The sequence below is a fragment of the Sarcophilus harrisii genome, chromosome 2 (genome assembly GCF_902635505.1).
Source record: "Sarcophilus harrisii chromosome 2, mSarHar1.11, whole genome shotgun sequence".
NCBI classification, from domain to species: domain Eukaryota; kingdom Metazoa; phylum Chordata; class Mammalia; order Dasyuromorphia; family Dasyuridae; genus Sarcophilus; species Sarcophilus harrisii.
The window spans coordinates 619,770,103-619,793,098 of record NC_045427.1 but is presented as its reverse complement, the minus strand read 5'-3'; the positions used below and the strand labels follow the sequence as shown (position 1 = coordinate 619,793,098).

Here is a 22,996-nt window from a genome sequence, read left to right as displayed (position 1 = left end):
CCACATTCTTATTCAACTCATGTATCCAGTTAGTAGCCAACTCTTGATGTTTCTGCCTCTACATCTCTTGAAACTACCATCACTAGTCATACAACCATCTCCTTAGATCAAATCCTTTTCCTGGGTCTTATTACAATGGCCTTCTTCCTTTTTCAAGTCTTTTCTCACTCCATTACATATTCCACATCTTATTAAAGTGATTTTTCCTTATGCACACATCTGACTTAATGCCCTAAATTCAGTTAAGCCCTTGAATAAATTCTAGGAGCTCCCTATTTTGTGTCTATGTGACTCTTTGGGTCCTGCAAATCTGGTTCTATTTCATCTCTCCATCCACATTATTAATTATTCCACTTCCCACAGTCTTGTATTTGGGCTCAATTGGTCTTTTCTCTATTCCTCTTACACACCAATCTCCCATAGCTGTGTTTTTGTTTTTGTTCTGTTTGTTCCCTGGAAGGTACTCCCTCTTCATCTACTTATAAACCCTTCATTGCTTTGCGATTCAGTTCAGGCATCATATTCTATTTGAGCATCTTTCCTGACCCCTCTGATCCACCTAATTTGAAGTTTTCTTCTACTCTTAAATGCCTTGTGTTTACTTTTTGCAAATATTTACAAGTTATTATCTGCAGTAGAATTTAAGTTTCTGAGATCAGGAGACTGCTTTCATTTTTAAAATAGTGCCTGGCTTAGTAGGTGCTTAATAAAATGTATGTGGTTTAATCGTTTGCTACCTTCAGTACAATTCTATGACTGACTCCAACAGTAAGAGTAATAGAAGAGAAACTAGACAGTGGGAGTAACAGGATTGGCATTTGGAAAAGGTGATCAGGGCAGGGACAATAGAGAAAATAATTATAGCATTAAGATTTTGAAGGGAGGAAAGATTATGAGTGATGGATTGAAGAAAACTGGTAAGAGTACAGTAATGGATTTTCTGGGAACGTTTTAGGAGGAGTAAGGTTCAGAGAGAGATGGAAGGGTAGAAAGCTATGGTTAGAGAAATTTTATAATTCTGTATTGTAATTCTGTATGAAACATCTCTTGGCAGTGATGAGATCACAAGGTATCTTTGTTGCTGAGGTAGAGTATAATTCATGAAAATTTAGGAGATTGATCAAATTTGAAGATAAGTTATTTGTGGGGAGCATTTCCACATATATTGAAGTACCCAAACATAAGAAAAGTGGTAGGGTTAGTGAGGAAGACTGCCACTATTAAATTTTGAGAAAGGAGGTTGCATGACTTGGAAATCAGCAGATAGCTTTAACTAGTGTTAGCAAAAACATGGAGGACTTTGTTTACTACCCAGATGTCTTATTGTTCCAGGATGGCCATGTGTGTATCAGGCATCAGAAAAGAAATGCCCAGCATTGGAAAGGGTGGCCAGAGACAGAGTGTCTTACACTGGGGAAGAGAATTAGATTCCATTGATTGAAGGGAGTTAATTCATTCATTGAGTATTTATTAAATGGCTATGGTATGCCAGGCACTATGCAGGTTACTAGAAACAGGAAGATAAAAATGACAATCAAGAGCTTAATTTCTGTTGGGAACAAAATAACATGACCTGCAAAATTAATATATAGAAAGAAGTCTCAAGTTAAGGGCAATTTGTACATTCTTGAACTTCCTAATTGTATTAATATTATAAAAGAAGAGTAAAGCAGGCTGGAGCATAGGTATGAGGCCAAAGTGAATGGGAGAACCAATTTAGGGAGAAGAATTGCTAGTCAAAGAGCAATAGAGTCTCACCTTATATTTGAATGTAACTCTTTCTCCTTTGGTGCCTTTGTGCCAAATTGCCTTTCAGGATGGTGAAAAGAAGGTTTATCTTTTAAATGCATTTGATTTTAGAATCAAAAGCAATAGGGAGCCAGAATTTGAATTTAAAGAATCTGGATGTTGTATGTTGACATATATAATGTATACATTTTAATGATGATGACTTATGAATAAAAGAGGTTTACATGTGATTTTGTCCGTCTGTGGTGTACCCTCTGACCTGCTGACTTGTATAAATATGCATTCTTAGTTTAGCAATCAGAAAAGGTTAGGACTTTGACTTTCATCTATAAATGAAAATAAAATTTTTTAATAGGTAAAGACATTCTTTAAATAAAGATTAAACTTTTCACTTTGATTCAGAACCAATTGCCTTACATGCTACTGTAAATGTCTAACTCTTCTTCCTCTTCCATAAATGGAACAATGGCTTTCAATAGATTGCTCTGGTTCTAAGGGAGGCTGAAGGATGCTTTACAAATCTGTTTCAGATCTTTAAGTATTAACTGTAATTTAGAACAAAAACAATAACAAAAATTGAACACTACTTTTGTAAGGACTGGACTGTATTTGTGTAGTACTAAAAATGTAATTTTGTAAGTGGAGGACAAGTTATTCAGTCGTTTTTCAATTGTACCTGACTCTTTGTGATTCCATTTTGGGGTTGTCTTGGAAAATATGTTGGAGCGGTTTGCCTTTTGTTCATTTTACAGATGAAGAACTGAGGCAAATAGGGTTAAGTGCCTTGCCCAGCATCACATAGCTATTAAGTTTCTGAGTTTGGATTTGAACCCAGGAAGATGAGTCTTTCTGACTCTAGGCTCTGCACTTTATCTGCTGCATCACCTTGCAGCCAGATATTCATAAAATATGCATTTCTCTTGAGGCATTTTATTTTTATATACACATACACATACATATACTTTTTTACTTTGTCAATAATGATTTTATGATATTTTATTAATTTTTTTGAATTTACAAGCTATCCATTATCAGTTAAATACACTTACACACTTCAATAGATTGGGGTATTCTCTGATAGATCTTCTTTTAAAGAATTTTCTTAATATATTAAAGTCTCTCTGGTATTTTTACATCTTGTAATCATTAAAGCAGCAATTCACCTATTTATTTTTTTAACTTTCAATTTCAACATATGACTGAAACCCTTGCCCCCTTTCCTTTTTTTTTTTTTTTAATCATGCACTGTATTTACATATATACAACATGACTGGTATGGGCAAGGGATATAGAAATACCTTCCTCCTTTCCTATAGGTTTTTCCTTTGCCATTAGTTCTCTGCCTTTCCATCTTTCTTACTCAACTGCTACTGTCCAATCTCCAAAGGAATAGCTAATTTATTTGTTCAATCAATCTGGTTGTTTCTTTTTTTCAATCAGTCAGGGAGGTGTTGATATTTCACAAAATGATCAGAGTATAGAAGCATCTTTAGTTACTTCATTAATACATTATGATTGCATTTGCATTCTAGTTCTTATGTCATTACATCAACTGAGGTGGGAGGTGGGGATGAGAACACCTTCTCTTCAGTATAGTTATTCCCTCAATATAGTTTATTGTTGACATTTTGCATAGTTTAAAATGATTTTTTTGTCTTGAATGGAAATACATTTGTTTATGCTTTAGGACAAGGTGACTAATGATCTGAGTTATGGAAAGTCCTACATGGTTCTTTTAGAAATCTTATAACTCAGTGGAAATGTTAATTAAAATTTGACAAAGTTGTTCAAAAGTTCATTCTCACAGCATAAGGAAACTAGAGCAGGGGGTCTTAATCTGTATTTAATTTAAATGTAAAATATATAACTTTTAAAACTATGTTTTAATATAATTGGTTTTATTTTGTAATGCTCTGTAATTCATTTAAAAACATTACTCTGAGAAAGAATCCCTAGGTTTCACTAAACAACAAAAGAAGGTCCATGGTGCAAAAAGGCTAAGCTTCTCTGCTAGACACTCAGAAGATTTTATATGGTCACCATTGGAGTGAAAGCATTACTAGGGAACTTAAACTTGGAGTCATGTAATTCGAATTTGAATTGTAGTTCTGTCTTTTATTTATTAGCTTTATATTCTTGGAGCAATCACTTTACCTGCCAGTGTCTCAGTTTTCTCATCATCAGAGTGAAAAGATTTGAACTACATCATATTGAAATTCATCACTTTGAACATCAGAGAATTCCTGTTATAATCATGATATCCACATCTAGTGTAACAAGATTTTGAAAATCTAAAGGATGGAGCTAACTGCTAACTTTTAAAATTTGTTATCCTCTTGCCTTTTTTAGTAAGTGTTGACATAACTATGAATTTTTTAAAGTTTTTTTCAAAACATGTGTAGACAATTCTTCAACATTAACCCTTGCAAAACCTTGTGTTCCAATTCCCCCCCTTTCCAACCACACCCTTTCCTAGGTGGAAAGTAGTCCAATATATGTTAAACATTGTAGAAATATATGTTGAATCCAATATATGCATACATGTTTATACAATTATAGTGCTGTACAAGAAAAATCAAATCAAACCAGTTTAAAAATAAGAGAGAGAGAGAGAGAAGCAAAATAAAATGCAAGCAAAAAACAAAAAGAGTAAAAATGCTATGTTGTGAACCACACTCAGTTCCCACAGTCCTCTCTCTGGGTGTATAGATGGTTGTCTTCATCACTGAATAACTGGAATTGGTTTGAATCATCTCATTGTTGAAGAGAGCTACATCCATCAGAATTGGTCATCCTATAATTTTCTTATTGCTATGTCTAAATGATCTCCTGGTTTTGCTCATTTCACTCAGCATTAGTTCTTGTAAGTCTCTCCAGACTTTTCTGAAATCATCTGATGCTCATTTCTTACAGAACAATAATATTCCATAACATTCTTATACAATAACTTATTCAGCCATTCTCCAATTGATGACCACTACAGAAAGGGCTGCCACAAACATTTTTATACATGTGGGTTCCTTTCCTTCCTTTAAGATCTCTTTGGGATATAAGCCCAGTAGAAACATTGTTGGGTCAAAGAGTATAAACAGTTTGATAACTTTTTGAGCATAGTTCCAAATTGTTCTCCAAAATGGTGGGATCATTTCACAACTCCACCAACAATGCATCAGTATCCCAGTTTTCCCACATCTCCTCCAACACTCATCATTATCTTTTCCTGTCATCTTAGCCAATCTGAGAGCTGTGTAGTATAACCATGATTTTTAACCTACAATGCTAATGCATTGACTATTTTCCTTATATTTAAAAAAATGTTTTGTTCATGTTTCAAAAAACTGTTCTAAGATACTATTTCCCAAAAGTTCTCTTGCACAATGTTTCCTTGTAACAAAATACAGTCAAGGGAGATAAAATGACTCTCTGATCTCATAAATACCTTATTATTATGGGCTGAATTGGATAGGGAGTGAAGTAGTTGGGATTAAGTGATTTGCCCAGAATCATGCAGCCAACAGTGTCAAGTGTTAGGCCAAATTTGAACTCGGGTCCTCCCAACTCCAGGGTGGGTGCTCTATCTATTGTACTACCTAGCCATCCCTTCATTCTTGATATATTATTCCCTCATTTAACTCCAACCCCAGAACCCTCTTTTGTAATATGGTAAAAACAGTTAAACAAGAGTACCTAAAATTGTAGTAACTACCTTTTCAATTTGCTGAACCTGCCATGTAAAGCTCTTATAAGTGGAGGAATTGTTTCATCATCTGTCTTTTGATTTAGTGTCGGTTATTTCATTTATTCTGACTTTACTCATCTTTTTATATTATTTTCATTTACATTATCACAGTATGATTCTACACCCCCCCAACATTAATTTAAACAAGTATTCCTGTTTCTTGGAATATAATGGTAATGGTGGAATACGTTGCTTAAGAAATAATAATATCTATAGTTCAGTTACATACCACAATTTGTTCCACCATTCTTCAATTGTACACTTATTTTGTTTATGTTTTTATTGCAACAAAGTGCTGTTATGAATGTTTTATTATATGTCAAATTTTTCTTTTTTATCTTTAAGTTACAGATATAAGTTAAGGATAAGATAAGGATGAGTTTAAAAATTTTACTTACAGTATAAATTAATTTCTGCAACTTTTGAATCAATTCATAATTCTATGAATTGTGAAAGTAATTCTGTAAAACTAATATTTAGCATTTCTTAAGTTTCTTCTACATGTTTCAGTCACATTAAATAAGATAAATATACAAAATGCTTTGCAAACTTTAAAATATTATATAAATGCTAGATTAAAAAGTATTATAAATGTTCTGATTACTGCAACTACTATTACTTCTACTGCAAATTGTTGGCTATATAGAGAAACTTGAGAGTTATTCTAACTTAAAATTTTTTTTACTAGTGATATAGAGAATTTTTGCGAATAGGTAATGTTGGTTTGAATTTCTTCTTTTGAAAGTTGTTCATAATTATTGGGAAATGGATTATGATTTTATATATTTGAGTCAGATCCCTAGATATCTAGGATATCAGACTTTTATCAAGTATAGTTGATGAAAAGTATTTCTTCCTACTCTCTAGACCAGGGGTCCTCAAACTATGGCCGCGGGCCAGATGCGGCAGCTGAGGACAATTATCCCCCTCACCCAGGGCTATGATGTTTCTTTATTTAAAGACCCACAAAACAAAGTTTTTGTTTTTACTATAGTCCGGCCCTCCAACAGTCTGAGGGACAGTGAATTGGCCCCCTATTTAAAAAGTTTGAGGACCCCTGCTCTAGACATTGATATTTAATGGGATATGTCAATGTAAAGAGAAGAGACAGGATGTAAGAGTGACAAGGATAATATGTGGTTCAAAATCTTGGACTGATCATAAGACTTATTCTCTCCACGCTAAACATTTGCATTTGACAAAAGCAGTGATCCCAAGTTATGATGACTTCTAGAAGACTTATTGTTAACAGAGTAGAATGCTTCTGAGTCTAAACAGTTAGTTGCTAATTTGGGGAAGGGAGGAACTGAGCCAACATATGGTTGGCAACAGTGGAGCAGAAAAGGAGTGAGCAGCTTTCAGAGATTTGATGTAAAGAACTACATTTACTCATCTGGGCCAGGAGACTCACAAACATCAAGATTGAAATTCTGAAGCTGCTAAATGAAAATATAAGAACTCCAAAGAGTTACCAGCAGGTTGGGTTATCTGTCTCTAAGAAGGCAGCTCTTAACTTTGTCTGAAGTTAAAATATAAGCAAAGTTTAGAGAATTGCAGGATTCTTGGCTAAATTAGAAGGCAAATGAAATTCAGCTTTATATGCTGAATCCAAAATATTTTTATGATGCTCTGAAGGCCATACGGGCCAAAGACGCATCTCAGCTATTAGTGCTGATGGAACCACATTGATTAGTGTTAAGGACAGAATCCTAGAGATATGGGCTAAACACTTACATAGTGTCCTCAACAGACCATTGTCAACCAATGTTGAAGCCACTGACTGTGCACTTTAGATTGAAATCAGTTCTTCTCTAGCCAAATCTCCAACTGAAGAAGAGGTTTTGAATGACATTAATTTCCTATTATGTGGCAAAGTGCCTCATGCTGATTCTTTTCTAGTTGAGATTTGCAAGGCAGGTAAAATTTTCAGAGTTATGTCACTAGAGGGAGTTATCAATAACCGCCAGAGTTTAAGGATGTCTCCCACTGTCTGTCTTTAAAAAGGAAAAGGAAATAAGTTGTATTGTGGCATTCCTTAATAGGCTGATCCTTAACCTGGAAGATGGTCACTTACCTGAGAGCCAGTCTGGCTTCAGAAAGGGTTGAAGAATATTTGATATGGCATTTGTTGCCTCAGAACTTCAGGAGCATACATCATTTGTCAGTCAGACCATGGCTTTGGACACTGTCAATTGTGAAGGCTCATGGAAGGTCGTAGCAAGATTTGATTGCCCAGAAAAGTTCAGTATTGTGCGCCAGTTCCATGACAGCATGCATGCTTGGGTGCTGGGTAATGGATGACGCTGTGACACAGTCCCCAGTGGGACGAAGCAGGGCTGCACGCTTGCTCCCAAGGTTTGTAGGGTGATGTTTGTAGTGAGGTTGTTGGATGCCTTCAGCATCAGGATGAAAATGGCATTAAGGCCAACTATCTCATTGGTAATAATCATGTAACTTGAGAAGACTACGAACTGAGACTTAAAGTGAAGGGAGAGTTAGGGTGAAGATGATTGTGCATTAAATGCAGGCTCAGAGGCCAAAGTGCAGCAGAGTATGGATAGTTCTCTGCAACTTGTGTTAATTTTGTCCTGACAGCGCTAAGCAGACCAAAATCAAAAACCCAGAGGCTTTCCACCTGACAAGTAGTGGGCCATTCAGTTACACCATTTGGAGCATTTAAAGCAGTGGAGAAATTTTGAATGCTATGGTTACGTTTACTTACCTTGGCAGAATAGTTTCCAGAGATATACACATAGATGATAAGATTAATTACCATTTTGCCAGAGCTTGTTCAGTGTTTGAAAGACTGAAGGAAAGTGTGGGAAAGAAGAGGTATTTAAGTTGCCTACCAAACTGAGGGGCTTTAGATCCTTGTGCCTTCATTGTTGTATGCCTGAGAAACTTGGGCAGTCTGCCAGCACTATTCCAGGAAACAGAATCATTTCCATTTGAATTATCTTAGAAAGATTCTGAAAGTCACCAGTTGGTTAAGGTACTAGATACTTTTGTTTTTTGTCAAATTGAGCTAGCCTACATTCAGACTCTACCACAGAGTGCAGTTCTGATGTTGTTGGCCTTATTGTTGGTTGCTGAAAAAAACATTTTTATAGAGAACTCATCCAAGGCAGACACATACACAGAAGTAAGAAGAAGCAATACAAGGATTCACTCAAGGTTTCTCCAAAAAACTTTGGAATCAGTTGTGAGACATGGGAGATCCTGGCACACCCACATCAGAGAAGGCTATGTTCTATGAGCAAAGCAGAATTGGCAGAAGCTTAAAAGAAATATGAGATGTACAAATTTAGAGACATTTTCACTCCAAATATTCATATGAATTATTTGTGTCTGACCAGTGGTAAAGCATTCTGACCTTGTACTATGGCTGATCAGCCCACAGACACACTGTAGTTTGATCCTGACATAGTGATGTCCTTTTGGTCCTCTTTGAACATGAAGCACAACAACTAAACATTGGTTTATACCTGGTTTTTACTTTCCAGTTTTCCTGAAAGTTTTTGTTAAGTGGTGAATTCTTGTTCTAATAACTGGGATATTTGGGTTTAACAAACACTAGGCTACTGTGCTCATACATTCTGTATATTGTGAACCGTATCAATTTCACTGATAAAAACCTCTCTATTTCTTACCCAGTACCATACTCTTTTTATGATTCCTGCTTGGTGATCAGTATAGTCTGAGATGATTCTGCTAGCCTCCCTTCTTTTCCACTTTTTTTCCTATTGGTTTTCCTTGATGTTCTTGACCTTTTGTTTCTTGAAATGAACTTTCCTTAACCCTTTATTTCCATAGTCATTTCATCTTTCACTTACCACAATGTCATTAAAGAAATTTGACTGGACTCCTTTTATCTTATTTTTTTTAACTTTATAATAATATTGAAATTGTGGGTTTTTAAAATTTTGATAGAATTTATAATCAAAGTTGTCCAATTTTTACTCCTGTGAATCTCTCTGGTTCTTGTTTGCTCATAAACTCTTCCCTATCTGGTCTTGTAAATCCATCTGATTCATTGTTTTTTGTTTTTCTTTGAAAGTTCATTTATGGCTTGTTCTATTTCTATTCTTGGATAGAGTCCTATTTTTAAGTCTTTTATTTATTTCCTAACCTGGTAATCTAGGATTTTACATATTTTATAAATAATTATCCATTTAATTTAATTGTGTTGTTGTTGTTGTTGGATTTTTAAGTATCTGGTAATTTTTTTCCCCCATTGATTGTGAATATACCATTTTTGCCTTTATATAATGGTATGTGGGATAGCTATAACCTCAACTCAAATTAAAATCAGAGACTCAAGGTAGAAAAGAAAAAAGATAGAGAAAGGGCAATTCCTAACAGACAAGATGTGATCAGTAAGAAGTGCAAAGTGCAAGCTGCAAAACACAAGATTATTTAGACCCTAACCAGAAACATTAGCGCCCCCCCCCCCACTTTTCTCCCATTCTTTGGAGGAGTCCAGGTTTACAACCTAAACTGGAGATCTATCCTAGAAACAAAAGAATATTAGTAAATAACAAACTCTTTACCCATTAAGTACTAAAGTCCTAATTAAATGGTGAGGGGAAGACAAGAGGGAAATGTTTATTTAAGATAATTGGATCCTGTACCTTTTAGCAATAGCTCAACTTAGTTATTACATAGCTCTAGTCACAGTTATGGCATAGGTGAAGGCCACCTTCTTATGAGAGGTCTTTACTCAGTTTATCTCATTCAATCCCTCCTCTTTATTTATTAACCCTTGAAGACCTCTCACATCATTCTTGATACATTTCCTCAACCATCTTGTTCTCAGTCTCCAATCCTTCTGGACCTGGTTTGTCCCTTTTCTCTACTGGAATCCATCCTCATCTTTTTTAATATTCCAAGTCTACTTCCTCCTCTCCAAGTTGTTTAGTCTTTATTAGCCTGACTAGTGATGTCTGTATTATCCTTGGGATAAGCTGTATCACACAGGGGAGGGCAGACAGGGAGTTTTATGACTCCATTTAAAGCTATCAGCAGGAACCAAAGAACCTGTTTCCATCAGCTACCTCCAGACCAAGATCACCAAGAGATAAATGATCAGTGATGAGCTCTTCCCTTAGGTAAGCAGGAAGAAGGCTGTGATAGTGGAGATCCATTTGGTTCCTTGGTCCCACCCGCTAATGGTAATCCAGTCAGAAATCCAGGTTTTGTCAAGGTCCTGAGACCCATACTCTGTGGAAATCTCAGTCATGTCCCTGAGGTTAAATTTTCCCTATAAAACCTACTTGTGGGCCATCCCTTGGCTGCTGCCCTCCTCTGAGTCAGCCCACTACAGCACTTTGCGTCCTGGTGTCTTTCTCCTTACCCCTCTCCCATGCCACATGGTATCTTCCCTAATTCTATTCTGCTTCCCAACCCTGCTTCTCTTTACAGATAACTAACTCTTTTAGGGTGCTAAGATCCTTTTAGGATTTAGTCTGTCAGCTAAGGGCTTGGTCCCAACTTCATGGGGTGCTCTCTTTCTACTGGGAAATTGGGAGTTCCACTGAGGAACTTGTCTTTCATGTATTCCTTCATTTTGCCTCTAACCTCTTCCTCCAAATAAAGAGGGTCAGAGAAATTTGGACCCAGGTCTGTGGCCCAATGACTAGCCTGCCCTCCATGCCAAAAATGCTAAAGGGGCCGTGTTGAAGATGTTGGGGCACCAGCCTAAACTCTGGAAGAATCCAGGTCAGTGAGGGACACCAGCACAGCCAGAAAATCCCAGAGCAAGTGATTTTTTTCTTTTGCAGTTATTCTGTAAGTCTCTAGGTTCAGGCCTTCAGCAGGCTTTCAGTCATGTAAATTCAGCCTACTTAAAAATGCAATAGACTAACTGAAGTTAGCTGATAGTGCCAAGCAATTTAATGATAAATCTCAAAATCCTCAGAATCTGGTAAAATGTTTTAGCAGTAATTATATAACTTTATTTCTTCAGCCCCAGATTGGTCAGTTTGAGGTCCACAGACCTGTTTTTTTTTTTTTTTTTCTTTTTGATGTGACAATTAAAATCGTCTCTTATCACAGATTTAGTCCTTCCTCTCGCTAGTTAAAAGCTATTTGCATGAATCCAATTATGTACAAAACAAGTGCTTTTAAATCCCAAACAGCCACATCTTTTCCTTTTTAATTGTGCTGACTAAAGCACAGAAGACAAAACACTGTCACAGGCGTGCGCGCGCGCGCGCACACACACACACACACACACACACACAGACACACACACAAACACAGACTGCCTTTCTAAATCAATCAGGCTCCATTCTTGGTCTCACCTTGGGGTGGAAGCAAGAAGGTGAGTTCTGGAGCAGGAAGCCTTTGGAGCTAGCTGGCTGGAACCTATGGAAGATTCCTTCTTGGAGAGATCTACAGTTTCTCTGAGCAAGTGGGGCATGTGCCCAAACAAAACAATAGTACTTAATCCCTATAAATTTTGGTACTTCATCTCAGGACACTAGCTAGGTTTTTAGAACTAGCTACCAGTATCTTGTCCTCTTTGATGGTGGACTCGCCCAATCTTCATCAAAAGAAAATAGGAGAATCCCTATGGACGCCAACTGCTTAGAGTTTCTCAACATTGGGGAAATAGGAGCCTTTTACAGACTTGAACTGCTTAAATTCTCCCAGTCCCAATTCTAGTCACCCAGATAGCTCACTACTTCTTGGCAAAGGGAAAATCCTCTTGTGGACTCGAACTGCTTAGAACGTTTCCCTCCTCACCATTTTCTTGCTCTCCCTGGGTTGTGCACAACTTAGCTGAATGATTTCAAACTTTTCTTATCTGGTTTATCTCCTGAGCAGAATTAATCCTCTATCCTCCCTAGACTACTTCCATTTTTGCTTTCTCCAAGTATCTCTTTGAGTACCGATTGGAACTGGAATTCCCAAGCCAAGTCCAAGGACCACCAAAGAAGTCCAGAGATACCTGCCCAAGGATTTAGTATGGGAGAGAGCCCTCATGAATAGGAAATATCATGGAATGAGCCCCCAAAACTGTGTGGGACAGCTATGACCCCAACCTAAATTAAAATCAGATACTCTTCAAGGTAGAAAAGCAAAAGGTATTTATTATAATATCATGAGAAAGGACAACTCCTTTCAGACACATGGAGTCATCAGTAAAGAAGTACAAAGTGAAAGCTGTAAAACACAAGATTAACCAAAAGCTTCTCCGCCCCCAACCTTTTCTTTCATTGTCAGAGAGGTTGCAGGGGAGTCCAGGTTAACATCTTAAGCACAGAAATCTATCCTAGAAACAAAAAGAATATTAGTAAATAACAAATTCTTTACCCATTAAGTACTTACATGTTAATTAAGGTGTGTGTGTGTGTGGGGGGGGGGAAACCACAAGGGAAATGTTTATCTAATATAATGGAACACTTGCAGTTTTTAGCTATTGTTCAACTTGTTATTGCAGTCTCCAGTCACCCTTTGGGTATAGGTCAAGGCCACATTCTTTTTTTTCTGTCTTTTTTTTTTTTTTTTTTTTTTTTGCTGAGGCAGTTGGGGTTAAGTGACTTGCCCAGGGTCATACAGCTAGGAAGTGTTAAGTATCTGAGATTAGATTTGAACTGGTGTCCTTCTGACTTCAGGGCTGGTGCTCTATCCACTGCGGTACCTCCTAGCTGCCCTAAGGCCACATTCTTATCAGTGGTCTTTTACTCATTTATCCCATTTAATGGCAGTTTAATTCTTTTTCTTTTAAAGTGTCAGTTATTTTACTGGCTTTTTAATTCAGTAGTTTTTTAAAAAATCTTAGTTTAGCTTTCAGTTTTATTCATCTTTGATTCTCAGGATTTCCATTTAGGTGTTTAATTAGGGAGATTTAATTTGTTTTCTAGTTTTTGTTTGTAAAACTAGTTCATTGATCTGTTCTTTTACTTTTTGAATACACTCATTGGTGTTTTGTCTTGTTTTCCTTTTCTTTAAATTCTTGATTGTTTTTATGATGTATTCACTGACTCACCCATTTGTTAGGATTAAGGTATTATGTTTTTGCTTAAAAGGCTATTGAATCCAATTTTTCTTGCATGATAGTTGATTAAGAAATACATTTGATGTTTCTATTTTTCTCCATTTTTTGGACAAAATTTTCATATTCTAATACATCATCAAGTTTTTTTTATGAAAGTGCCTTTTATACATGATAAATTGGCATTCATTTCTATTCTTCAGTATTCCCGGATCTATCTTATCTAGATTCTCTGATTTCTATTCAGGTCCTTCAATATTTTTGCTTATTTTTTGGTTACATTTATCTAGGTCTGAGTGATAAATTAAGGGGCTCCACTATATTTTCACTCGCTACTTCTCCCTTTGAATTGATTTATTAGATTCTTTTCCTTAAGAATTTTGATATTGTGTCATTTAGTTCATATTTGGTTAGTACTTATATTAATTCATTATCTGTGCTGCCTTCCAGTAAAATGTAGTTTTCCTATTTATTTCTTTCAATTAGATCTGGTTTTACTCTTGCTTTTTTTTTTTTTTTTTTTTTTTTTTTTTTTTTTTTTTTTTTTTTTGAGATCATGATTGCCATTCTTGCCTTAAAACAACAACAACTTTACAAAATTTTACCTGAAACATAATAGATTCTGTTGCAATCTCTTATTTTAAATTTGTGTGCATTTTCTTATTTCAAGTATATTTCTCACAAACATATTCTTGGGTTCTGATTTCTAATCTATTTTTCTCTATTGTTTTATCAGTTTTTCTCATTTACTTTCACAGTTATTGTTAATTGTGTATTTCCCTCCCTACTATTCTGTTATGTTCTTCTTTTTCATTGTTTTTTCTTCTTTATAAGTTTATTTTATTTATTTATTTATTTTTGATTTTTACTAATCTCCATGTGTATTCTTCTTTCCCTTTGGCTACTTAGGCTGAGGAGGTATAAATGTTATCAACTTCTCCCCATACTTTTTGTGTGGAATTCTATTTGGGCATACCAAATATAAGATAATTTCCCCCATTCTTCCTTTCTCTTCTCTTCACCTAACACAGTATTATTTCTCCCCTTCCTTTACATTTTTATTTTAAGATAATCAAAACTTAACAGAACTTATTCCCAGACCTTCTGGGTACTTATGTTGCCTTTTTGTTCTCTGATGATAAGTTTTGAGACTATTATAATTTCCCCATATTAGAATGTCAGTAGTTTGTCCTTCTTTATGTTATGATCGTTCATTCATGTTTACCTTTTCATGCTTTTCTTGACTCTTGTGTTTGTACTTCAGAGTCTTTTACCTAGCTGTAGCCTTCAGGAATGCTAGAAAATGTTCTATTTCCTTTATTCCCTTGCAACATTATACTTTTGCTGGGTAGGCTATTAACTATAAACCTATATCTTTTCCATTCTTGAATATCATAATCCAAAATCTACACCCTTTTTTAGTGAAAGCTACTAAATCTTGTATGATCCTTCCTCTGGCTCCTTGGTATTTGAATTCTTACTTTCTGTCTGCTTACAGTACTTTTTCTTTGACTTGACAGTAATTTGTCTGTAGAAGTTTTCTTTGGATCATTGGTTGTTTTTCCCTTTGATTTCTGTTCTGTTCTCTGGGTCTAGGAGTCCTGGGAAGGGTTCTTTTATAATATCTTGAAATATGATGTCTAGGTTATTTTTTAGTTGTGGTATTTTAGGTAGTTCAGTGATTCTTAATTTTCTTTCACTTTTTAAAAAAAATTAGTTTTGCTATGAGATCTCTTACATTTTCTTTTTCTTTTTTTTATCTTTATACCTTGTTTTAAGATTTCTTAAATCACATTAGCTTGTACTTGAATGATTTTAATTTTTAGGAAATTATTTTTTGATTAAAGTTTTGTACCTCTTGTTCTAAGCTATCTTTTTCTATGTCTTCAGTAGCACTCATTTCTTTTCTCATGCTCCCAGTTTCTCCCCTCCTTCCAACTCTAATTTGATTTTTAAGTCATTTTTAGCTTTTTTTAAAAAATTCATGCTTTATCTTAGGAATTCTGGATGGGCTTCTACTCAAGTTCTAAATTTCACTATGCTAACTGGTATTTTTGAGTCATTCTTTTCTTCTGGATTTGTGTCTGGAGTTTTCAGTTCATCATAAGTTTTTTATGGTGGATTTTTTTTTTAATTTTTTTTGTTCATCATTACATTTTGTAACTTGATTTTATGTTAAGGCCTTGTTCTATATGCTCCTGGGAGGAAGGTCTGAGCTGAAGCTTTTGCCTTCTTGGCAAAGCTTTTGGGGGGTTTAAATTATTGTTTTTTCAGGACATCCAAGATATGTCTGGTTGGGGATCTATAATGCTTCAGTGCTGCCAGTATTTTATGATTCAGAGTAAAGTCTGACCACTGCCCTTCTGTGCTGAATTTAGCAAGTTGCTGAGCTGGGTTGTCTCTGAGCACAGTTACCTATGTACTACATGAAAGTAACCTTAGGGGGAAAGACAGTAACAACTGGCTGAACTTGAAGAGGTGTAGAGAAAGTAACTTTTGAGCTCAGTCTTCCAAGGGTCTCAAAAGGTGGTGAGGAGACAAAGCATACTAAGCCCAAGAAACAGACGTTAAAGACATTGAGATAGATAATAAGTCCAAGGTAACAGCAAATAGATCTGCATGGCTGAATCAAAGAACCCGTGGAGGATGATGTTTGGCATTTAAAACTCTTTTAATTCTGTTTATAATCATAGCATTTAAATTTGATCCCTTTTCTTGATCTTAGAGAAAGTATGCATTTTTCTGTATTACATGTTGTATGTGACTTTTAAATTTGTTTTTTAGTCTAGAAAAAAAATGTATATGTTACATATGTATATGTTGTTAACTAACTCAAAAAATGCACCGGAGTTAGATGAAAACTTTTAAAAACTTTTTTCTCTTCCCCTTTCTGTTTATACAGGAGCCATTGTGAGAACATTTACTCCCTTTTATTTTGTCGTGGAACCAGTGGATACCCTTTCAGTTCGAGGATCTTCTGTTATTCTAAACTGTTCCGCATACTCAGAGCCTTCCCCCAAAATTGAATGGAAAAAAGATGGAACTTTTTTGAATTTGGTGTCAGATGACCGGCGTCAGCTACTGTCAGATGGATCTTTGTTAATTAATAGTGTGGTGCATTCCAAACACAATAAGCCCGATGAAGGATATTATCAATGTGTGGCCACTGTGGAAAGCCTTGGAACCATCGTAAGCAGGACAGCCAAGCTCACAATTGCAGGTAAATTCCCATAAGTGATTTATGGGACATTTTTTTCAACCTTTAATAAAAGAGAAGAATTCCATTGGAATTCTCTTGCATCCAGTGGTAGCATTTAATGAATTCATTCAAAAATATATATATTGAGTGCTTACTATGTTTAAGATACTTTTTTAGGTAGAATGCAGGGTTGGGATATTGAAAAATACAGAGAGATATAATGATAAGTGAATAAAAGGTATGAGTGCTTACCATGGACCAAATACAGTTGCCATTCATTTTTTAAAATTTGTTTTTAAAATTGTTCAGTTCTAGATTCTCTCTCTTATCCTCCTCCACAATTAAGAAATCATATATAAAGTTATGCAAAAATACTTCTATAAAAATCAGTTTGTGAAAGAAAACATAGCTTGCCCCCCTAATGAAAATAAAAACCCTCAAGAAAAATTAAGTTATGTTTTTCATTTTTGAAGTGAATAATATTGGTGAAAGAATAACTATTTTGTTTAATAGCTGTAATGTTCTCCTTGGTTCAGTTTCTTTGGGGGTCTCTGGGAGTAGCCTTCATTTCAGTTCAGTGATCACCACATGAGTATAGCCAGGTGTTAAAGTCCAATTCCTTTATTATCTCTTTCAAAGTCTTGTCTCCTTTCCTGGGGCCCAGTTAGCTTCCTTAGAGGCCTATCTCTCTTCAGAGCTTGAGTGCCTGCTGCCAGTCCTTTGTCTTCTCTGCTTCTGCCTCTAGCTCTCTCCTCTGGGGCTCTCAGTCCTTGCTTATATACTCCATACTGAATATAAACCAATCATTGTATCTCTAGGAAACCATTATTTGTTGTAGGATTAAATCAGTGCTAAACTAGATTTAACCATTGTCTCCTCAATTCCACGTAGTACCTTGTTTCAAGTTCTGGCCCATAACAACTAAACCTGACCCAAGTTAGCCAAGAAAATTTGATATATCACAAATTCATTTCCTAGTAATATTTTTTATGTATTAACCAAGGAAATAACAGTGTATAATTTTAAGATGTTAAAATTCCTTAGAGAAATATTTTAAGATGGAAAACAAAATTGTATGGAGATTGCCCTAAAGTTATTTGTAAATAATGTTACAAGAGAGCAAAGAAGATAATCCTTTTTACAACATTAGTATTTGAAAAGTACAAAAAGTATATGAATTATTGCGAATTTGAAGATGATGTGTTGTCTAAAACTGTTTTCATTTTGTTGTCTTTAATAGTATCAGGATTTGTTATTTTTAAAAGAAATACTGAGCTATGCAAACTGCATTCTATTTGAGGGAGGCAGATAATTTACAATAGTAAGCAACTCTTCAAAACAAAGAAAATACTGAAACAATTTTAAGAGAAAAAAATGAACCATGCAGTGATTTTCTTTTCTTTTTTTGTTTTTTTAATAATCTGTTTGCTAGACAGTTTGGTAAAATATATGTACTTAATAAATAAGTTACCGTGATGAATTTCCTTTGAATGTTGCTTTTTCTGTTCTGTTAAAAATGTATGATATGAGAGTAATCAGTGATGTTAAAATGAGTACTTGATTTTTTTTTCAGTCATGCCACCTTTGTCTCTAAAACTGTAGGAGAGTATAGTTCTCTCAGTATTAGAATTTCTGCCTACTTTTTTCTATATTAATAATTCATTTTTGTCAGATACAGTAGGGATATACAGTCAAAATATTCCTTGCTTCCCAACTTTCTTGACTCTTCCTGTACTATTATTTAGCTGTCTCTCCTTTGTGAATTCATTATTCAAATCTTGACCCAACATCCTTAGGCCATTCTCTGCTGACTCCCAAGGACATTTTTCTTCTTTCCTCAATTTCTTCTATCTCATATTCTCACATTCTTTCTCTTTTTCTCAGCACCTGCCCTCATACTGAGGAACTTCAAGGTTATACACTGATGCTCCCTCAGATATCCTAAACTTTCAGTTCCTCAATCTGTTCAATTGTCATGACTTCCCTCCCTATTCTACCTTAACTACACGTAAAAATGGTCCTATGTTTGATGTTCTGTCCCTGGCTCTGCTTCTAGATTTGTCTTCATCTTCTGTGTCCTTCATTCTCATTTACTTCTTGAGGAAATCATGAACTGATTGTGTCCTCTACAAAATTGTATAATCCAGTCTCAATTAGAGGCTCCTCCGACAAGGCCTTCCTTTGGCTCTCTGTACTTCGTTGTCTATTCTGCTTTCCAAAGCAGCTGTTCTTAATCTTTGAACCTCCATGGGCATTCCATTCTATGAGGGGTGAAATATGAAATAACTAAGGAAACAAAAGTATGAATTTCCAGGCATATTGATTTAGTAACCAGTACATGCTAATTGCCTAATACTTGGGACTAGGCCTAACACTTGGGACTAACTTAGTGCTGGACCTTGGGGGGAGATTGACATTTTTGCATTAAAAGAAGACAGCAGGATAAAAAACAGTATACAAGTTTAAATATGTTGATTTATAATAGAAGGAAAAATTAGGGACTTTGCATGTTGGAAGAGGGAGAAAAAACAGGTACATTTCCCTGAAATTAGAAAAAAGAGGTGCCACTTCTCACAGAATTTATAGTCAGTCAAAGGATCAAGGTGGTAGATTAGGAACAGCCTCCCAGCTGACCTCTTTCAGCTTTTTCTTCTAAACAACTATAAAATAATGTCTCACATCAAATTTTGGAATGGTAGAATGGTCCAGCCTCTCAGGCATACAGGGTTAGGTTCAAATAATGCAATGAAGTTTTCCTCACAATTCTCATAATTGAATAAAGTTTTCTTCACAAGATAGAAATTGGACTAGACCCTTACTTGAATAGAAAGCTACTTGAATAGAAAGAAAAAGAAGTGAGCTAGCTCCAAAATTGAGTCACAAGATGAAACCAGTATAGTTCACTTAATTCCCACAATTATTTCAAATTCCCACTTTGATTCATTGGGAGGTATGGGGGGAGCCCATACCCTGTGGAACTCCCTGTGGATCATTTATCTATAAACCAAATTTATAAGGTTTTTAATGTGTGTAAGCTTATTAACAATATTATATAGTAAGAAAAGACCACTGAGAAGCATCCTTCACATAGCTTAGTACTCCATTTAATGCTAAAAACAAGAATGATGATGTTAAATAAAATCTCTACATAAAATAAAGCTACAGATTAAAATGTTTAGATGGCTCACAGTGTACTAATTTTGAGAGGGAAGATTTACATATCACTAAGGCAGTCAAGAAAACTCAGCAAACACAAACACTATGAAACAAAAAGTCAAAACAATACAACAGTAATAATCCTTAACATTGAGTTTCCTCATATCCTAGTAATCTACTCCTGATGTCCATTTAATTAGCCCATATTGAATATCAGATGTCCTATGTAGTTGTCTGGTCCCTGAAAATATCTTCTCTTGGACATTCTGGAATAGGGGCTCTGCAAGACAATACAGTTTAATACAACCTCTTAAATTTAGTTTTCCAATAACTTGTTCATGTGGTAAAAACTAGTTCAAGCTTTATGCTTCTAATTCTATTAAGAACCATAAGACCTATAAGAAAAATATTAAATTAGGAACATATAATTAAATTAGGAACATAATTTTAGAGAATTTCAGTTGTCGTACATCACCTATTATTTTTATCTTTACTAAACGCTGTTGTTAATAAAAGAATTTTTTAAAAAAATTATGAGGACCTATCTTTAAAATGAACCCTCCTGTCTTAAAATTATCAGACAGATGCTAGTAAGTTTTTGAGGCTAGATGTGAAATCAAGTCTTCCTGACTCTTGGTTTGGTATTCTATCTACTATGCCACCTAGTTGCCCTGAAATTTTATATATAAAATCCTTAATCAGATTTTGATAACTTTTTACTAAAACATCAGGCAACAAACTGCTAATCAAAACTAGCATTTCCATCCATGATACATTTGGAATTCATTCATATACATATGTTTATATCCTAGTTTTTAGAGAAAACATTCTAATACTATTGAATTCTCAAAATGTATTATTCCATTAATTAGATAACTTTTACATTACATTTTTGTCATATTACTCCATCTAATTCTACCCTTTGGAGGATGTCATCTCTTTTATAATTTGACTACAAATAAAGATGAAAATTATAAAGTTGTTTATATATGCATCCTATTATACTAACTCAGAGATATTCCAGTATCAATTAAATAATGGATTTAATATTGTAATTACAAAACTTCTAGTTCTGACCTGTCCTGATTTAATAAATGTAATTTGAAACAAAATGGGAGAAGCAGTTATAATAATATCAAGACTCATCCCCTTAAAGGCACAGATTGACCTGATATATATATATATATAAACATGGTAAAAACTCCCTTAGCTGTGTTTAATTTCAAGCACATATCCTATCTGACAATTAGTAATATTCGTAGGGTATCAAAAGCCTGGTTATTATTAACCAGGTGGGGAAATTACCTGTTCAGAAAAGAAATATCACTGTGGGGAAGCTGGGCCAAGAGGACCCTACCTTTGGCCTTGCCAAGGTTGTCCCTCAACTTTTCCCAGGAACAGGCATCTGTCTGTAGCAATTCTTAAACTGTAGTACATGCCATTTTCTACTTGCCCTGTGGACTATTGGCTCACATTTTCATCCAGTGTAGCTTTCACATATGTCCTAGTTGATCCATGCACCATGCAGAAAACCTTGCTCTAGAGCCTTTGACATCTCAATATGACCATAAGCTGTCTCTTGGTATCCCTGGCTCTAGCAACATGACTTAAAAACTTTTTTTTTTCTTCATTAAGTTTCTGATGATCTTTTTTCTTGCTTCTCATATTTATTTCTTCCTTGGTAATATATTGTTGGATAATTACACCCATCATGCTCTCCACATTTATTTCAATAACCTTCAATTTTTAATTTTTTGGAAACCATGGCATTCTTTGGTTCATGACCATATATCATCACCAGAAGAATACCATTGTTAAAGAGATGAATCTTATTTCAGAGAGAAGCTAGGCATTATTATTTTTTTAATTACTGTGTAGTTTTCCGAACAGAATCCAGCATTTTGTTTTGTCCTTCCTGTTCAGTAATAGATTAAGCTCATTGTCATTTGTACTGCCCAAACTATAAGAACTGCTGTTCCAGCTCTGGGCGTTGTCTCCAACTATATTTCATAGTCTGAAGATAGTCTAGTTTTTAAAAAATATATTTGATGTTTCTTGTGTTATATACTTAGCCCAATGTGTTTTGAGGAGTTAAGGATTTCATTTAGGAGCCTCTGCAGTGTCCTGGGTCTTGATTCAATCAGCATGAAGTTTTCTGGAAACAAGAACATCTAGAAGAACATACCATTTATCTAAAACCTGTCTTCTGTTTGGAGTCTCTCAACGTTCTCCATGGTGGTACCAAGTCGTTGGATGAGCATATATTTCTCTTTTATCCCTCTCTCCATGTTAATAATCAGAGGATTGTGTAATCTTTCCCTTTTATTTTATAAGGAGTCTTAAAGGACATATAAGCTGCTTGAGATCATCAGTTATGCAAACCTGCTTATTCCTTTTTCCTGCCTCATCAAGGATGATTGTTTGCATTCTATGTTTGTAGTGGTTGTGTTTGTTTTTGTTTTTTTAATCTGCTGTTGTCATCTCATTGGTTTGAGGAAATCCCTATGTAGGAAATTGTTGATGCAAATTGATAAGTCATCTATAACTTTTTGTAGAGAGCTGCTTGGAGCACTGCATAGGTAAGTTCTTTTTCTGTAATCATAGAGGTTTCATAGGTCACAGGCACAACTTAAGATTTTAAATTTAGATTTGGAGGGAGCCTTAATCCCTTTTTTAAAGTGGGGAATTTAGATCCAAAAAAGCTAAATTTGCTCCAGGTCATAGGTAAGTGACAGAGCTAGTATTTGAACCCAAGCTGTCTGATTCCACATTCAAAGCTTTTTTCCCTGTGCCTTGGCTTATCCTAACTTCATTGCCAGATTTCTGTTTATGATTTCTTGTTTCCTTTCGAGTAAATTATTCTCATAAAATTTTTGGAAACATGGGAGAATAAGCTTATGGATTGGCACATATTTTTGTTCACCATTTTTCCTAGTAAGATCTGAAAAATTTCCCCAAAACCTTTGGTAACCTCCTGCTTTGACCCCCAGACTGTGTTTCCTTGAGCGAAGGATGTCTAATCCAGCAGCTCTTCTCATTTTTGTTTTACTTCTTGCTGTTTTCTACTTCCTCATGAAGCTCACTAGAGACTGTGACATTAGTATTTTGATAAGGATGGCTCCGCTGTCTTTGCAAAAGAGCTCATCATAAAAAT

General features: G+C 35.1%; 1 protein-coding gene across 10 annotated transcripts in view; it reads left to right on the top strand.

Annotated features, from left to right (window-relative positions):
- The window catches only part of NEO1 (neogenin 1), a 228,917-nt gene that overhangs the window by 46,995 nt on the left and 158,926 nt on the right, over positions 1-22,996 (top strand). For all 10 annotated transcript variants that reach the window (XM_031956658.1, XM_031956660.1, XM_031956656.1 and 7 more), the window contains exon 2: positions 16,390-16,707. In XM_031956658.1, coding sequence (XP_031812518.1) covers positions 16,390-16,707 — 318 coding nt within the window. The remainder of the gene's footprint in view (positions 1-16,389; positions 16,708-22,996) is intronic.